Source organism: Nycticebus coucang, chromosome 9 (genome assembly GCF_027406575.1).
Source record: "Nycticebus coucang isolate mNycCou1 chromosome 9, mNycCou1.pri, whole genome shotgun sequence".
Lineage (NCBI taxonomy): Eukaryota > Metazoa > Chordata > Mammalia > Primates > Lorisidae > Nycticebus > Nycticebus coucang.
The window spans coordinates 12,282,020-12,301,869 of NC_069788.1; the positions used below are offsets into that span (position 1 = coordinate 12,282,020).

General features: G+C 32.9%; 1 protein-coding gene across 41 annotated transcripts in view; it reads right to left on the bottom strand.

Annotated features, from left to right (window-relative positions):
• RIMS1 (regulating synaptic membrane exocytosis 1) overlaps positions 1 to 19,850 on the bottom strand; it is a 546,022-nt gene that overhangs the window by 168,344 nt on the left and 357,828 nt on the right. For all 41 annotated transcript variants that reach the window (XM_053601816.1, XM_053601832.1, XM_053601824.1 and 38 more), the window contains 9 exons: positions 19,539 to 19,649; positions 17,318 to 17,417; positions 12,905 to 13,028; positions 9,624 to 9,670; positions 8,005 to 8,117; positions 5,524 to 5,654; positions 4,889 to 5,060; positions 4,611 to 4,764; positions 3,460 to 3,531 (listed from right to left, as the gene is read on the bottom strand). In XM_053601816.1, the coding sequence (XP_053457791.1) occupies positions 3,460 to 3,531; positions 4,611 to 4,764; positions 4,889 to 5,060; positions 5,524 to 5,654; positions 8,005 to 8,117; positions 9,624 to 9,670; positions 12,905 to 13,028; positions 17,318 to 17,417; positions 19,539 to 19,649 (1,024 nt within the window). The remainder of the gene's footprint in view (positions 1 to 3,459; positions 3,532 to 4,610; positions 4,765 to 4,888; positions 5,061 to 5,523; positions 5,655 to 8,004; positions 8,118 to 9,623; positions 9,671 to 12,904; positions 13,029 to 17,317; positions 17,418 to 19,538; positions 19,650 to 19,850) is intronic.

A 19,850-nucleotide genomic window follows, 5' to 3' on the forward strand; every position in this document is an offset into this window, starting at 1 on the left:
GCTTCAGACATCATGGTGAGGTGGGATGCTATCTTAATTTGCAGAATGAATGAGCAACTTTTCAGCATCACAAGTCAAACGTTTAAAAGTGAACTATTGCTAACATACAAGTCAGTGCTTAGAATTTGGTGTCTCTTTAAATTCGAATTCTTCACTTAAATTTTTCTACTAAAGGAAAAAATATTTTAGTGGAATTGCAGATGGTCTTATTAATAAGAAAATAAGCATCATAAAAATGATATCACACCAGTTTTAACTAACAAAAATGAGCAGCAGATCTTCACGCTTATAATATTGACCAGAATTGTGCAAAACAAGATAATACTGTAATTTTCAAGTGAAGACAGTGTATGAATGGAGAAAACTAAGAGAATAATATAGAGAAAATTAAGCCCCCTCAAGCAGCAACTGTCTACTTTGGACATCTGAAACTATTCCATAATTGTATTAATTATTAGCATAATCAAGTTAGTATGATTAATGTAACTGAAATTAAAAATAAATTCTCACAGCCACTTCTTCATTGAAGTAAAAATATTTATATTGTCTTTGATTTGGTTAAGATAAAACAATAATCTTAAGTCCCTACCAGTTTAGAGTTTAAAATTCTCTTCACAAAGGCTATTGCTTTCTATTACTGCAAGGAAAATAAAACAAAATTATGTGGCCAAAGTATAATAATTATATTTGCAACTACATAAAATGTAAACAAATCATAAAAACCTTAAATTTATCTGGAAAGCTAAAAGTGTTCTTTTTTAACTTGATAACTCCTGTATTATTTTAAAATTATGCCATGAGACATCATTGTTAAAGATAGTCTAATATTCCCCAGCAGTTTATCTGTTGTAAATTCATGACCTTAGGACTATGTTAAAAGTATGAGAAAGGCCTTTTAATATTTTATCAAATACAATTTGGCAATACTGAAGCCAAAGAAGCTTAACCATCCTGTCACCCCGTAATAATCATAAAAGGCATAATGTATAATTTTACATTTGGAATTTTTTAGCCTGTTATCAAAATGCAAGGAAATTATTTTGTTTTGTGTATAAATGTTTTTCTTAAGACTATAGACCAACTAAATTAACATGTATTGAATATCATAATTATAAATAATTATTAAGGAGGTGGCAGTTTTTAAAGATAATTTTTCCAAGGTTTGAATTATTTAAACATTTTTAATTATCATTTGGTACCATTTATACAATTATTATGGAAGGCCAATATTGGCTTGAGAGCACTATTTCAAAATTTCAAAGAATATTCAAGATATAAGTAGATTTTGTATAATTAGTTATTATGAAATAAATTTTAGAGAATTTTTGTATCTTTGTTTTAAAAGTATATAATAATTTTCTTCTTGGATGCTTTGTATTCATATAGAAATTAATTTCTCTTTTATTCTATTATTAAGAAGGGACTTCAGGGAAATGAGTAAAGTCCTAACTTTTTTTTTTTTTTAGACAGAATCTCACTATGTTGCCCAGGCTAGAATGCTGTGGCATGAGCCTAAATTGAAAGTCTAGAATTCAAGCAATCCTACAGCCTCAGACTCCTGGAGTACCTGGGACTACAGGCAGTAGCCATAACGCCTGAAAGTTTTTCTATTTTTAGAAAAACTCAGGCTGGTCTGGAACTTCTCAGCTTAAGTGATCCTCACTCCTTGGCCTCCCCAAGTGTTAGGATTACAGTCATGAGCCACCACCTCTGGCCTTACAGTAACAACTTTTAATGTAACTTTTTCTAGAATTCATTAGTAAGTTCTAAATGTATAAAGGCAATGTATGTTATAATATTCAAAGTTTTCATATTTAAAACTATATTAAACTATACTAAATAACCTGAAATAAGGATGTGTTAATATTTCTTTGCTTTTAAAAGTAACTTAATTTTCGCTATGTATTTATTGTTGACAACATGTAATCTACCTTGCATAAATGAGATGGAATTTTTTTTTAAGTTCATCTCAATGTTTTAGTTGAGGCGGAGTTAGAGATTTCTTTTTCCCATTTTCTGAATTTGCAAAAATTCGCTGAAATTTTGGGGCTGCCAGCTGCCTCACCTCAGATAAGTGCATTTTGTATATGGTTATTTTTATTCTTCTCAAGCAGCTAAATAACAATAATGTTATGACTATAAAGTTAACAAAATGTAGCTCTGGTGGTCTCAATAGCTTTCAAACCCTGCCATAGTTCCCTAAGTAGAAAAGACAGTGAATATTTTAAACAAATCTTAAAATTCTGTGTTCTAAAGATTTTAAGTATTGGAAAGTTTAAAATTTTGCAATGGTAGGACATTTCGAATTGAGATTTTAAGGTTCCTCAGAGCCAATAAAACCAGGAACTCTGAATATTTTCTTTAAATTGATTTTAGAGAACAAACCTTAATTTTCTCCCAGTTTTATAAAGTTGCATCTCCTCAACTTGGGAATTTAGTCACTAGTGAGGAATCTTTCCATTTTACCAAAACTGTTGGGAGGTGGGACTCCCATTTGAGAAATTATGCAAATTAAGGTGAAATTTGTCAACATGATCTTAAAGAACTACCTTTAATAATCCCTATCTATGGGTCCCGGGATTATCTCTTTAATATATTCTTATTTGAATATTTATAACATTTTCCTTAGTAAATCAAGAATATAATACAGGATTAGTGGCAAGAAAGTAAGACTTTAGTACTTAATTTTACATATTTTCCTGACAAAAGTTAGATGAGAATCAGAATTAAACTACACAACATCATAAAAATTTTACTGACTTGTACAATACAGCGAAGACACTGACTTTAGGTGAACAGTGACTCTTTTTTTTTTTTTGGCCGGGGCTGGGTTTGAACCCACCACCTCCGGCATATGGGACCGGTGCCCTACTCCTTGAGCCACAGGAGCCGCCCTGAACAGTGAATCTTTCTACAGAATTTTCTTATTTTAAACCTGTACATACGTTCTAGGTATAATCAAGGGTAAACACATCACAAAAAGCATGAAGAGTTATAGCCATGCCGCGTGCAATTTAAAACCCTGCCATGCACCTTTCTCAGTCTATTCCATGGAAGGCTACATTGTTTCCAGAAATGGAGGAAGAACAATCATAGAAATACAATATGAAACACAGAAGAGTGGAATTTTTAATTTAATGAAATTAACCACATCCTTTCAAAATGAAATTCACATTTTCACTTATGCACAAGAGCATTATGAAATAATTATTTGTTTAATCTAGCTAGCTATACTTCTAAGGAAGAATCTGCCTACATCGAGTAAGTAGGCAAGGATTCTAATGAACAAAGACTCCTTAAAGCTTTCTTAATTTGAAACATAAGTCACCATGGAATAATATCATACTGATCTCTCTGTGCTATGAATATTCAGTTTAGTATCCAAAGAAGTCTGGAAAATGACAGTGAGAACCAGCAAAGCAGCACAGGGAAGCAGGGCTGTGCTCCTCACCCACGCACCTGGAGGGACCACTCCAATCCCATCATCAACCTCGTAATCTGAGATGTCACTGTCACTGATCCGCTGAGATCCTGCACAACGGGAAGGCAAACAGATACCTCTGTGTCTGACCAGTTTGTGAAATGCAAAGCACATGGTCACATTTTTTAAAAGCTAAGTACATTAAACTCAATACTTTTCCATAAGAATAATACGGAGTAAACACTCAACTATTTTTAAAAGAAATGTTTGTTCTCTAAGAATAAGGTTTTCTCAGTATTTTCTCCTTGTAATATTACCCTGAAGACATGAAACAAAGACACTTTATAGAGTAAGATTTTTGACATTTCAGATTATTCTTTAATTAAAGCATTTTATTAAAAGCCTAAAACGAGGTATATATAGTACACTATTTTCTACACAATTAAGTGTCCTCTGTGGTTCAGAGGGGATGAGGCGGACTGAAAAGGTTCAAAGAGAAAAGGTTCAGAGTTCTTGGCTGCAGTGCTATTAAGAGCCCATATTATTGAAAGGGCATCAGGGCCTTTTATAAAATATTTATGTTTAGCTTCCAAAATTAGTAATTATACTTCATTAAACACTAATTTTCAGGAAATGATTGATCAGGGAATTACTAACACGAAAATATTCATTTACATGAGAAAAACAATTTGGTTCCAGATGACTAAAATGAGGCTTCTAAGTTTTAGTTGTTAAATTAGAGATTTAGTCTTAATTCAAAAACCCAGGTATCATTTCTCCCGATCACTAAATAAAATAGCAATAAACATACTTTCTCTTGTTTTACAAAGATTCTGATGGAAAACAACACTAAAAATACCCATGAAGTGTGAGGTTATTAAGACCCTACACATAGCAACCCAATAATGATGATGGAAATTATTCATCAGTCAGACAAGCAACAACTCAACCAGTTCCGTGCAAGATTGCCATTCAGCTTTCAGAACGGAAATTACTCTACGATTGCTATTTATATTGTTTTCATTGTGAAAATGGAGAAGATTCTTTTGTTGGGTTTCTTTGTATAGATGAATAATTTTCTAATTCATTGATCTCTAATGAAACCTTTGAAAAATATTTTGAATGTTGATCTCGAACTTCACTATTGCAACATAATCACTTTGTGGTATCTAAAAATACCTTAACCTACTTTGTAGCTTTTTGCTAGAGCTTTCTCCATGAATGTGTCGCCTTGGCATGAAAGGAGATGGCTGAGGCAGAGGTAGTGAAGATTCATCATGTGTTTGAAGTTTATACCAGTGTGGTTCATCATCTAAAAGCGCGGTTTCCAACTCTATGAGGATCTGAAAGGGCAGTTCTCAAGTAAGTCAAGCACCTTTGCCAAAACGTAACTAAATCAATCACATTGAATAAACACCACAAGGACCTGGTTGAGTATTTAAATGGAATCTTTACAAGATACGTCACCTCGCCAAGAAATTCACTTTCTTCTTCTTGCACTCTCGGTTGGTCCCACACAGTTATTTCTAACATTCGTTCTCTAAAATCTCTACGATGTACATGTGAATAGACAAAAGTTTGATTCCATTTTGGTTCTAGTACTTTCTTTACTGTTTTGGTTCTCCTTTTACTTTTGTCACTGAAAAATAAGTATGTTTTGTAAATGAAAAAGCAAAAACAAGTATATGCTGCCATCTACTGTAGTTACGCGTAATACTACCGCTGATACTTTCCAATTTTTAATTTATAACTTTTTAAAAGTCTAAAAGACTGTAGAGTTCAATAATATTCTAATTTCATTTACAATATAAGCAGTACTTAACAGACACATACAAAGGAACATTCTAAATGATGTGTCACTATCAAAGATAATGTCTCTGTATAATATACATATATGATACACACAAGGTAATGGACAATTTTCAAATTGGCAGGTTATTTTCAAATAAACGTGAGACTCAAGGAATTTTTTTCAGGTATGATTTAGTGTGTTCCTCAGAAGGAAGTATCTCTTTTATTTTAAAAAATATATCCCCAAGGAGGAAATTCTACCTTTTCTATTAGAATAGATCTTAGCATATTTTTTCTAATATTTTCACTACCTTCTATCTGGAAGAAAATACATTTTTACATAGGGATTCCTGGGACGCCCATCTACTCTAGGGGGGAGATCTGTTGCTTGCAGAACATTTACAATCAGTTGGTGCCCCACTTTATCATACCACAGCTTCACCTAAAAACAACAAAGAAAGGAAATATTACAATTTACATACAATATTAATTATATTTGAAGAATGCAATATAGCAGAATTAAAGATGTTATTTCTGTAAAAATTATCAATTTTTCAGTGTACCCAGTTATAACTTGACTTTTCATTATTATTTTTTTTAGGCAGCGTCTCACTTTGTCACCCCCTGGTAGAGTGCCTTGGCATCATAGCTCATAGCAACCTCTGACTCTTGGGCTCAAGCGATTCTCCTGCCTCAGCCTGCCAAGTAGCTGGCACTACAGGTGCCCGCCACAATGCCTGGCTACTTTTAGAGACAGGGTCTCGCTCTAGCTGAGGCTGGTCTCCAACCTGTGAGCTCAGGCGATCGCCCACCTTGGCCTCCTAGAGTGCTGGGATGACAGGTGTGAGCCACTGCTCCCGGCCTGTTTGAACACTTTCAATGCAACTTACAACTGGCAGGCATGCCGTGTGAAGGCATATGCTCATACATCATACTATTAAAATAAAACTATGGGAAAAGTCTCTTACAAAACTAAGAGATGAGGGGATGCTGGAATTTTACCCTTGTTTTTTGAATGCTAAACAGGAGACTTTGGTGGTAGCAAGCGTCTTCATGATTACGGGGTGGCTACCTGCTTTTTCTAGTGCCATAGGTAGGTGAAATAAAATAGGAGTTTCTTTCAATACAGGCAGACCTGAGTTACAAACATTTGAATGATGTTCAATTCACACTTACAAAGGGGACTATTACAGGTTAATAGGTAAAAGCACCTGTTCCAAATTACATATAAATTTAACCTAAGAACCAACCTACAGAACCCATTTCATCCATAATCCCGGGATGGTCTGTATCAGGAATATGATATACATGATATATAAAAAAGATCAGGAAACATAGGTACATGGGCATACTTCACAGCAGGCACTGCTGAGTGTTTTCCGGCATTTTTCTTATGTAAGTTTTATAATCAACCTATCAGGCTAATTTTCATGAGAGAAGGGGGAAAGAACCAAAAGGGGCACGATACATAAAAGCTACATTCCAACCACATCACACTGGTTAGCAAAGGCCTAATGATAACAGGCTTAGAAAAACGGGGAAATAGCAGGATGAAAGACTACTGTCAGACTTATGGTCATGAGCACAGCAGAGCATTCACTCTGGCAGTGGTGTTGACACCTGAAACTAACAATGCGCACTTTAATGTTTTTTTCCCTTTAAATTACTTTTCATTGTATGATTGCATAAGGAATATAAGCATATGTTCTTGATGGATGTATGCTGGGAACATGATTAAGAGCCATTATAACAAAATAAGCTAATTTAACATGAGATTTTTTTTTCTTTGGAACAGATTATGAATTTTCATTTGTTTTTCTTTGGAACAGATTATGAATTCAAACGTGGATCTCTATGAACCACTGGTTCCCAGTTAATACCAGAGATGTATTTTTCACAGAACCAAAACAGATTTTCATCCCTTTTTAAATGTAAGTAGAGAGTAAGAGAGACTTACACACATATTGAAAAAAAAAAAAAAAAGATGGAAGGGCAGACAAAATAAGCTCAGTGTATATACAAACACATTCAATATCCCAAAAGTAAAAATTAAAACCAATAAAGCTTTTGAAAATAGCAGTAAGCTATTAATATACTTTGTCTCATTAAAATCAAAAGAATGGCAAAGAGCAACTACAGAAATCCACATATTTCCAAAGGAGCAAAAGATTGCTATTTGTAGAATGATTTTTTAGCAAGTTACAATAATTTGAAGTTTTTAAATTGTATAAACATCCCATTTTCTACCATAATCTGGCCCTTCATAACAGTGAACCATAATTTCTTCACTTCATCTTCTCCCACGTCACAAAATAGAGTGATAGAGAGGAAAATGGTAGCTTTTTCAGATTGTGATCAGTGGCAATGAAGAGCTGCACCAAATTCTTAGGAAGTTAAAAAACAATATTTAAATTTAGATTTCTCAGGCCCCAGGCTTATAAGCTTATTATGTGACTAGAATATGACTTTCTAAAATTATTATGTATTAAATAAATGTTTGTCTTAGAAAATTTTATACAGCACACCAAAAATAATGGATTATTTATTTAGTTAGGTTTGTACTTATCAATTAATGTTCAGAGCATCAGGCACACAGTATGGGCTCAATAAATATTTCTGAATAAAGGTGTGAAGAAGGAAGTAAGTTTAAACTGCACTGAGCACTGATGGAATGGATTATATCACCAAATGACTATGGATTTATTGTGGGCTACCAGGAAAGACAGATGTTTTTAAGGATAGGCCCAGACAGTGAGCTTACTGAAGGTCCCCAACATGCACAAAATACATACAGAAAGTTGTCCGGGTAGGACTTGTGGGGCATCTTTCAGAGCTCCAGGACTTGTCGGGGAAATAACAGAAATGGAAGGCCTTTCCATCTTCTGAGATTCAAAAGAACTGGAACCTAAAATAAGAAAAATAATTTTAAATACTACTTATAAGTACGGGTAATGAGTTATTTTTATAAAAAGTTAAATACATCTATTATTTAACATAAAACCACAATCACATAATCGATACCATTGATAAGAGAACTTCATTCTAATAGAGTAGAAAGTTATTATTTATCTTCTTTGGTTAACTGCCTATTCTGAAAATATTTACTATGGTAAAACAAAATGTTTTATTTGCTTCAATTGGAAAGTATTCATCTACATTTCTGGAGGACATCATACTGTATAAGCTCATGTATAACTTCACATATATGTAAAGGCGTCACGCTTCAGAGGTCAGAAAGATGGTGCTTGTTATGTTAACGATCTTGCCTAATGGATCATATATTATAAACTGTCCTTATTAGAAACTAAAACAAATGGAATATGATTTATGAGCCACATGTAAACATCATTGTTTTAAAATCAGATATACCTCTATCTTAGTTTTGATTTTATAAACGCATCTCTGGAACCTCTGAGAATGTTGTCTCTGGTAATTCACAAGTAACTTGTTTCAGCTGCACTTGGAGGAGGCTGGCTCTCCCCTGGCACTCCCAGGAGGATCTTTATCGTCCCTGTGTACCCTGACACATACAGCAGTACAGAATGTCTAGAGAATGCGATTATTCAAGATTACCTTGAATTCACAGTCATTCCAAACTTAGTACATCTTCATTGGGAACTATTATTTATATATTTTTTCAACACTCACAATTTAAGTCTAAATTAGGTCTTGCGCCATCATTTTGTGTCCTCCAAAGACTTTTAAGAAACAGCTCTATGAAAGTCTTTGTTACTCTGTCTCTTTTTTTCAAGTATATTTAGAAACATTTTTTTCCTTGGTTTTCCCTAAATCCCCTTGTATTTTCTATTTCTATAAATGACATTATCATTGAAAACTTCATTACTTGTCTCTATATTACTGGACACAATATAATTTTCTCTCATCCAGTGTGACTTTCGTTCCTGTACAGATAACCCTTTCAGCACCCCAGTTTCAGTTTCTGGACCCTATTATGTTCAGGGAGGTCCACTTTTATACTTCACTCATTCATTTCCAGGATCATACCAGACATTTTACTATGGAGTAGTGTAATTATGGGCAGTTCCTTCACCAGACTGCTCGTGAAACTGAGCTGCTTACCAATCAAACTCAATAATCCATCTCACAAGAAATTTTCATGTAGACCAAACAGAACTATCACTGGTATATTAACTGAGCTCTGTGAGCATCCTGACTGTCACGATGCAGAATAGTACGGACAATGAAGACTTTTGTAGAGCCACAAAAAAAGGAGAGAAAAAAAATTTAGAGTAAAATCGAACTTCTTTGCGTTTCCAATGACTGCCATCATGGACAACTTCTGGTCTCACGGTCATAGCAATTCCTTATGTCAAATAACTAAAGAAAATGGCAATTACTTTTCAATTAGTTCAATATATTTCACAATAACAAAAGAAATCTTAATACTCACTAGATTCCAGTGGAGGGTGGGAGCTCTCAGGTATCCGGGGAATGTCACTAAAAGAAAGAGTTTATGGTGAAAATCCCATCAGCTAAACCGCCCTCCCTGAGGCAATCATAGCCACTTTATGTGATATAAAAAATCCTTTTAGGTGGAAATGGACAGAAGTTACTATCAAGGCAATTACTAATGTACATGAATGTCAAACATCACACAAAAAAAACTGGAATAAAAATAAGTTTTTATATATTTAATAGCAAAACACTTTACCATGACAACAATCAGATTAATATTGTGGTTAAAATCACCACAATATTTTTACTACCAAAACAGCAGGTTTTGGAAATAAAAAAAAAAAATGTTAAAGGTAATAGTTTACTTCAATTCTAGAAAATCAAAATGACACAAATTTTACAAATCAGTAGTATGCTTTACAAACACATCTGAAAGAGTTTACTGAATGAAAGGGATGGAAACATCTTGATAATAAAATAATACGGTGAAGTACCATGGGCAAAGTTAATAAAATGAAAAGAATGAATTGCTTTGGAAATTAAAAATGATTAAAGCTTGCAACAAAAAAGCCAAAATATTTTATATATGTGAATATATAATACATATACACATATATGCCCTTTATAGAGATTCCAATCTCTATACTGAAGTTAGCTAAATAGATGGCTATTTATTATATGGTAAAAGAGTGACTGTGAGAACACCATTCCTGCCACGCTTACAAATAACTCTGAGGCAATATTTAACGTCACCTCAGCTTCACCCATTACCCACTAAGACCTTCAGAACCCTGAATCACCCTGGTTTGGGAATTATACTGTGTAGGACTACTTTGCCTCTCATTTTCCAAAGCTATTTTAGTATTAATTTACGGAGATTAACAGTATGCAAATATTAACTTGACACATTAAAGCAGACTGGAGTCAGCTACTACCAACAGAATTATCAGCATATGATTTAAGAATTTCTAACCACTTACCTCGTGACCTAACTTTGCTTTGATTTTCTTTTCACTTTTGGAGGGAATGGAAACAAAAAGACCTTTCTCTCTGTCTGATTGTTCTCCAGACTCCTCATTTTCACTTTTTTTGTGTAATCTTCATAACCACCTACAATTTATACTTTTTACTATGGCGATACATACTATACTGTGTATTTTATAAAATACATTTTAATATATATTTTTATATTACTAGCATTTTAAATAAATCATTTATGTGAATTTATAATTAAGAGACTAATTTAAATTACGTAAGACATAAGAAACCACCTGTTTATCTTCTGGTACCTTCATTTCAATTATCTAAGCAAATAAAAGTAAACTGCAAAAAGTCTAGGAAAAAACATGTATTTAGGGAGTATGACTTCTTTAATAACCAGCCTCATAGTCTATTATGATATTAGGATTTGGAATTCTAAAGCCATGTACAGGCTTTGAGTCTTATATATGTGTGAAAGAAAGTTGTGAGGAAGCTGTTGAAAAAGACATTAAGTGATTTTTGAATCAAATTTATTTATGTTAATTACTTCAGTAATATTTTCAGGCATAAATTTCCACTTGATGGTTACACAAGACTGCTTAATTAGTTCTAATCACCCATTAGGTGGCAGAGTAGTATGACTAATAATTATAAATATAAAACTCAGGAATATTGTTTTTGGTGGGTTCACAAAGTTGGTCAATACCTCAAGATGGCCAATGCCTCTTAGACTAGGCTGATCAACGTCCGTGTAAGGTATATTTGGAATAATTCCTGAACTCACTATGCCATTAAGTTTTGAGTATTGTGTTCTGCTTAAAATTATAGTTGCTAAACATATGTACATTTAACATAATTATTAAAACACGGCTAAACTTATTCTTCTAGGGTTCTAATGTATTATCCAGGACACTGATGCCGGCTCTGATTTTTATTCAATCGTAATCTTCGTATTCCATATTCCTTTCAATTCCATAATCCACGCTCCTTTAGAGTTTGGCTATGTGGATGATTATTTCCTAAGTAGTTTTCATATAGAAATAAAGATAATGTTATTCCAGTCTGCTTTAATTGTCTTTAACTTTTTAAAGTCACCATGAGTCAGTGATGTTTTAGCTGTTTACTTTGAAACCACTATATATCTGAAAGTGTGTGGCAGTGTGCACAAATCTTGATTTTAAATTTTGTTTCTTATACTTTTGATTCATTTTTCAATTTACTTACCTCTTTTTCAGCCTCATATTTACCTCAGCACTAGAACATATGTAATGGAAAACTAGCATAAATTGTCGTGTTGTTATTTTAAATATCTACATGGAAATGTACAATATTTTGCAAATGTCTTTTAAAAACCACTACTCAAAATTGGTTTCAAGCTTGCCCTTACTTTAGAGTTTTATATATTAATATTATTCTTTGGTATATATGATCATACATTTTCATTCTTTGAGAATTAGAATAATTATACTTTCTTGTATGTTTTGCATTGACATATTCAGGAGGACAAAAAAAATGAAGGTTATCACTCTTTCAACATAAAAAATCTTGAATTAATGGCTCTATGTTATCTTGGAGAATAGGGATAAAAAGAATTATTTTCAAGAATACATTCAAACATTCAACCAACTATAATGAGATGATTCAAAATGCCTTCCAAAAAGAATAGACTGGCAAATTAATATTTATTCTGGACATTGTAAGTTTGCCAGCCAAAGCTAACAGCATGGGAAAATCTATATACAGATACAGAAAAATCTCCCATTATCTACAGATAATGATGTTGAAAATTGAGGTTTTAAAAATATCACACCAATTATTGTAATCTTCAAATATTTATTACTTCTTGCTTCATTTTAAATAAGACTTGACACTACCTATGAGTAAACAGAAAGAAAAAAATTCTATCCTTAGTTGAGTAATAAAAAAGTTCACAGAGAAATATGAAGTTATTAATATTTTAAATACCACAAGAAGAGTTTGCTTGTGGTTCCCTAAAAGAAATACTACTTACTGAGTCTGAATTAGTAGAAAAAAAAATATTTTTACTTCATAGTTCACTTGTGAAAAATATATATCAAACCTTTTTGGTGTTACAATTGTTAAATTGTGGAGCTTCTAAAAGATGGTGGAGAAAATTCAGTATTATAGTTTAAAAAATCTAACATGTATGCCCATAATTGATGGAAAAAAACTATCCATGTTAACATGTACTATATGAATGTATAAAATTCTTTTTAAAACCCTGCTAATACATGTAATTTACTAAACTTAAGAAGTAAGTTTTTTTAGCCTTACCCAATAGGCCTTGAAACAATAATTTCAACTTGAGGTTCTGATTTTGATTCTAAAATAATGTTGTAAACTTCTTCATTTGTAGCTCCCGGCAGGGGTTTACCATTCCATTCTAGAACTTCATCCCCTTGAATTTAAAAAAAAGGGTATTTTTTTACCTTATATATTCTGTTTATTTTTCTTATCTTTTCTCTTTTCTAACAAAGAAATGCAAAACATATACAAATCGTTTAGTTGTAGTAGGCTCTGCTCTCAAAAGCAAATGTATTGTCATAGAATGTCAGCTAAATGGTTCTTCTAAACACTTTGTTTCTTCTTTTCTGTTTTTCTTTTTTCCCTTCGGAATATTACTGGTTTCTCGAAAGAGTACAACACAAAACTACTTTTATCTTTTAAGATATACCAGAAATAATATAAAAATAATCTCATGCTATGGGATGGAATTAGCACAGCCTATTTGGAAACATTAGAAAATAATAATTAGCAGCATGCCCTCTATATAATAAATGACGGCTCTTTAGGTGAAAGGTTCTTACTAAACTGTGTGTTAGATCTTGTTGTATTTTGGTAGAAACAGCGGTTAACATTGGTTAGCATGAAGTTTCCAAGTCTAAGTCATGCTTCCTTGTCTTCACCAGATGCACAACAGAATAAAAATGCATGAGAAGATTTGAGTTCACACCCATTGCAGGTAGCTATGGCAAAGTTACAAAGCAAGCAGATGTAAAACTGTTGCATGACAGTTAACCCACTTCCAGATGCTCAAAACATATATTCTGTACATAATCTATCTTGTAAACATTAAAGTACGAATAGAAGATAATTTAAAATCATAAAAAAATCAACACACTACTTAGTAAATTTGTTAAACATTCTAAGATTAATCATGAGAAGTAGCATGATGTTGCATTAAAAATATGGGCTAACAACGTATAGTTGTTGTACCAACTAGAATTTTCACCCTTGATTATTTGGAAAAACATAAAAACATACGGAAGCAGTTAAATCCCAAATAGTTCCCACCCAGGGCCCTTTAATTCAAAATGGCAGCCCCCGTGGAAATATCTCAGTCTCAGAAACACACTGAGGTGTCTTATTTTGATGTTCATGCTTACTTTGTTGTTCTCAGTATCCACAACATTTTAGTAGTTAAATAAATGTGTGTTGAAATATTGGGTCAGTATCTTCATTACACATTTTAAAATGAGATGTAAATACATAATTTTTTAGTTTTTAGACAGGATTTAAAAAAAATAGAAAAATCTGTTTTACCAGGATTATTTTAAAGCAATGATTTTCTTTCCCAGGGGTTTGCCTACTCAAAAGTAAAAAGTAAATATGTGAAAAGCACATGATGCTGCTTTGGTTTAAAAGTAGTACAGTTGTGACTAAGATTTAAATAACTTCCAATAGTTTTCCTTAAGTAGTTACTCAGAAAAGCTTTTCAAATTTGCAATGCATACATTTCACTGTCAAAAACAAAAAAAAAACTAAATAATTGTAAATTTACAATATATTAGGAATCTTTTCAAATTTTTCTTTGACCAACAAAAGAAATAAAGTCTCAGTACATAGATGTGAGTATGAATGTAAGTATGTATATGAAAATATACATACACATATATACTGAAAAATATTTTATGAAACCATACTTACCCCAATATTTTCTATTCTTATGTTCTATTTCAATTTTTTTTTGAAATGATGCAAACCATTAAATTGATTCTAGTACCCATGAGTTTCAACCAGCATTTTGTAAAAGCACTGCTTTATAAAATTCTCTTTCTAGACATCAACCTAAAAACATAACTTTTAATATTATCAAATTAACTCAATTTGTACACTAGTTTATTACAGATCAATAACTCCTAAGTAAGAATGTGATCTCTACAACACTATTTACTTATAGATAGGGATAATTTCCTCAGGCAGGGACGTAGATAATGAGGATTCAAAGATGAAAAGGACATTTTTTTCTGTCTTTAAATTTGGTGGTAGAGAAATAATACAAAACAAATAACTTTAACAAAATATATTTTATGCGATAATAGAAGTTCATTTGAGGAACAGAAGTAGAGACCGGTGGTACCAAGGAGGTAGTAATGAGTTATTGCTCCACATGGGATATCAGGAACCCCTTCAGAATTAAGGTAGCTTTAGATAAATTTTGAAGGGTGGAAAGGATTTCAGCGGAGCAGAGAAGCAATGAGGTAGATGGGAGGTACTGACCACTTCCTGCAGGTGGGACACAGCTGGCCAGGGACCTACGGGTCAACTGACATTGCTGGAAGGCTGAAAGCATTAGTAACAAGCAGTGCTAAGAGCTGGGACGTGAATAAATAACGACCAAGAGACACTGAAGGGTCATTTTTGTGTTTTTGATGGTTAAATCACGTAGCAGCACAGTGCCCAGACTTAAAGGGGTCAGGACTGGAAAAAGCTATGGCAATATTAAAACAAGACTGCAAATGTTGAATTAAAAGTCACACTGATACAAACAGAACAAAACAAAACAGTAGATTTTTAGGCCCATGATGTTGATATTCAAATAGAAGAAAGAGTTCCTGAACTACAATGTAAATCAAATAAAACAGATAATTGAGTCCACAAAAACACTTTAGTTTCTTCAAATCCATAAATTGCTTAAGTGAAATGTACACTTTTCTTTTTTTATAGTTATTTTAGATGAGACTTAAACATTTTACATCTAAGTTTCTCAGGCTCTAGGCTCATGAAGATATTACATAAATAAAATTAATCACTATGGGATGTTTTATATAGAAGACGTATTTCCTTGACTTCTCAAGTAATTTTGTATTAGAACATAAGGACAGTATCAAAAGCCACTGTGTTTATAACCCAATCTGCAAGCTCAGGGTTTTGTAGTTGAAGTTATTTTACATTACCCAACAAAGAATTATCCTACTTTCTGAGGCTTATTTTTGAGCCATTAGACAAAGACTTTCTTTAGTTTATTGATAAGGTCATCCCTGATTGATTATTTTTTACTGAATCCTGGTCCCTGATAAGAAATAACAGCCTACCATATTTCTATATATACTCTCAGCTTTATAATAGATGGAAAAAATTCCTGATTACGTTTTTCTTCATATCAGGATCAATTTCCTATCACAGAAAACAATTAACATGATTTTTGAACTGATATTCTGGTAAATAATTAATTACATTGAGAAGTCTTTAAACAAATCCTAGAACATTTTTCCAAAGTTCTCAAGAATTATAATCTTGAAGTTTAAAAGTTGAAAATACAGTGTGGAAATGTTCTCTTTCTGTGTGTTATGGGTTATTAATCTTCTTCTGCTGTCCTGGGTTGAGTGCCATGGCATCATAGTTCATAGCAACCTCAAACTCTTGGGCTTGAGCAATACTCTTCCTCAGCCTCCTGAGTTGCTCAGACTATAGGTGAGCACCAGCCCACCCCGCTAGTTTTTTTTTATTTTTAGTCTAGATGGGGTCTGGCTCTTACTCAGGCATGGTGCTGAACTCTTCAGCTCAAGCAATCCATCCACCTAAGCCTCCCAGAGTGCTGGGATTTACAGGCGTGAGCTGCTGCACCTGGCGGGTTATTAATCTTAAATTCTACAGCTCAGCCAACTGTTTTTTTGTAATTGTTTATAAAAAGATAATTATTTATAATTCTTTAAAATTTTTGCGCATTTTGGCCAACGCATACAAAGACATTTTAACAAGATGATTTCTACTAAACTATAGTAGAACCGACTGGAAGAAATGTGTAATATGATTGTATCTAAAATCAAAAGTTAACACCTTACCAAAAATAGATTTTAAAATATTACAACTAAATATATGGTACATTTAAATATATTAAATGATTCTAATTTTGTCATGTTAAAATTTCAACCCAACATAAATAAATTTACAAATACCAAGAGGTAGCACACCCATAAAAGTCTAAATATGTCACATCTAAACTAACAAATATTTTATTACATAATCTGTATGAAAAAATTGATCATGATTATGTTTTATAATAAATGTCTCTCCTGAATAAGTTTTTGGGACCACTGTGAAAAACTGTAGTAATTACTGTAGCCTAAAATATAAACTAACAAATAAAGTAGTAATATGGGATTTTTTTTCACAAAGCTAAAATGTTTTAGGTTTGAAGTTTTATAGCAATGTTGTGAAGCCATCTGTAGAATGAACAATTTTTCTATTTTTCACCTATTTATTTTCATATAAGTAAAAGAGATTCATGCTCTTACGCGCTCCAGATTGAAACTTATCATTGAAACAGGTAAGTATCCATATCAGGAAAAATACTTGTATTCATACATTAAAATTAGTAAACATAGTTGACATATAGAAATATACTGAAAACCAGCAACGCATGCATAGAGAACACGATGTTTAAATGTTAAAAAGAAACTTTACCCGCTCTTAGGTGTCCAACCACATCTGCCAGGCTTCCCTTCTTTACTTTGGTGATGAAAGCACCAAGGCGTCCTAAGTCAGTCATTTTTCCTCCGACAACCTGAATAATTATAAATTAGTAAATTCCCAAGACTCATTTCAAAACATAAGTTTATTAGTTTAAAAAATTAATCCTACAATTCTTTATTACGTGTATATAATTCTTTAATACTGAGTATAAGGACACTAGTGAAGTGAAACATACTTTTCATTAACGGAGCCGGCAGTGTAGTTCTGAAAATAAAACAACTCATTATATTGAGACGATCATGTGTCCCAAGGAAGGAAATGTACTGATTTCTTAAAGTGACCAAACAACGAAAGGGCACTGTGAATAATGTACATACTTAGAAGACAGGTGCCAGGTCTTAGTATCTAATAGCAAGTGTCTGATACTACATTATGGCTCTTCTTTCTTTATCTTCTAAATTCATGCCCATCATTTGAATTATTATTTCTACGTGAAGATAATTCCCCATTGCCATATCAGATCTTGCTCTCTTTCGTATATTTATAGTAGAATATAGGCTTAAGACCATAGAAATTAGGATTCAGGTCATGAACAGGCCACTTGGGGGAAGTTATTTACCATGGTGCAAAAGCCTAATGGACTAAGTGTACCTTTGCAACTGGCCCTCTCACCTGAAATACATCTGTGCATCCTTACAACTCTCACAGTGTGCATCCCACCACTGAATACTGAAAACTTTCACGTGGCATTTTCTCTACACTGAAATTAAGTATAGTGTACGTGTGAGAAGTTTCTAGGTTTAATTTCTCCCAATGCAGGGGCTCAAATATGCAATAATCAAAAATGAAGGCAGTATTACCAATTGAGGCTGATTCACAATTATTAGGGATATACCAATTAGCAGAGGTGATCGGAATTATTCATAGCAAGAGTAGTTAATGATGATAATCAATCACATAGCACTTTTAATAGAGAATTTTTTAGTTTTGTCAATGGCTCTGAAAAGATAAAATTACCATACAACTAAAATAGACATATTTAAATAATGTTAAAATAGAGGTGTTTAAATAATGTTAAAAAAAAAATCTTTATTTTTTTAAACTTTCTGAAAGCAAATAAAACCTTGCACTTTAACACATATACATCTGCCCACATAAAACTGCGATATACAGGTGTCCATAAACTTCATGTACAATTTTTAATTGCACACTATTTTTGGGTGGTGCCTGTGGCTCAGTCGGTAAGGCGCCGGCCCCATATACTGAGGGTGGTGGGTTCAAACCCGGCCCCGGCTGAACTGCAACCAAAAAATAGCCGGGCATTGTGGCGGGCGCCTGTAGTCCCAGCTACTTGGGAGGCTGAGGCAAGAGAATCGCTTAAGCCCAGGAGTTGGAGGTTGCTGTGACCTATGTGATGCCATGGCACTCTACCGAGGGCCATAAAGTGAGACTCTGTCTCTACAAAAAAAAAAAAAAAAAAATGCACACTATTTTTAAAATGCATGTGAACTTCATGGGCACCCTGTATATATATCTATATGTGAGTATGTTTACATATATGTATAAGTTTCTACAATAAAATAATATTTTACAATAAATATATCAGCTTCTCATTGTATTTGTTAGAAGAGAATTAACATTTTTTAAAAAATACATTTTATTCCTTGGGTATTGCCATAAATATTACTGTAATTAGGAAATAACCCCTCTAACGATGTTTTACGTTGCTGCTCAAGTGTGTTTACATGTATGCATCTGTGTATTCACGCACATGCTTAGAAAATGTGTGATAACAGACTCGAAAATGTTTAACAGTAGCTACATCTGTAAGATGAGTCTGAGAAGAAATAAAATGTTGTTTTTGGTGCTATTTGCAGTTTTCAAATAAATTTAAAAGAAAATATAATAAAGGTACACTATCTAACTTTACTACTTTCCATTTAAGCCTTTTTAATGTAAAAAATCATCCTGAACTTTATATTCAGAAAAACCCATAATTTTCCTAACACATCTATATGCTATATATTGAAAAATATTAAGTCAGATAAAAAATACTACACATACTATAAGACATAATTATAGTAACAAGATATATTTGCTAAAAGAATTCCATTTTGGAGAGGAGAAGAAGGCATTTAAAAATCATTATCAGATCGTTGTCGAACAGTCCATACTGTAATGAACCCGAGACGCTGTAAACGAGCACACTTACTTTCAGACCCAGCAATGCACCTGACTCTTTGGGCATAGTTGTTCTCTTGTTAAGAATAACACGTCCAATTAATCGATCCCCTTCTTTAGATGGCTGCCACGTTACAGGATGCTATGAAAACAAGAACAAAGTTTAAAAAGTAAGATATACACAATGGAATCTTATTCAATCATTCAAAAAAGAATGAAACCCTATTGTGGCAGCATGAATGGAACTGGAAGACATCATGTTCAGTGACACTACTAAGCCAGCAGCAGAAAGTTAAACCCTGTATGTTCTCATGCACATGCTAAAGCTAAATAAAAGTTGATC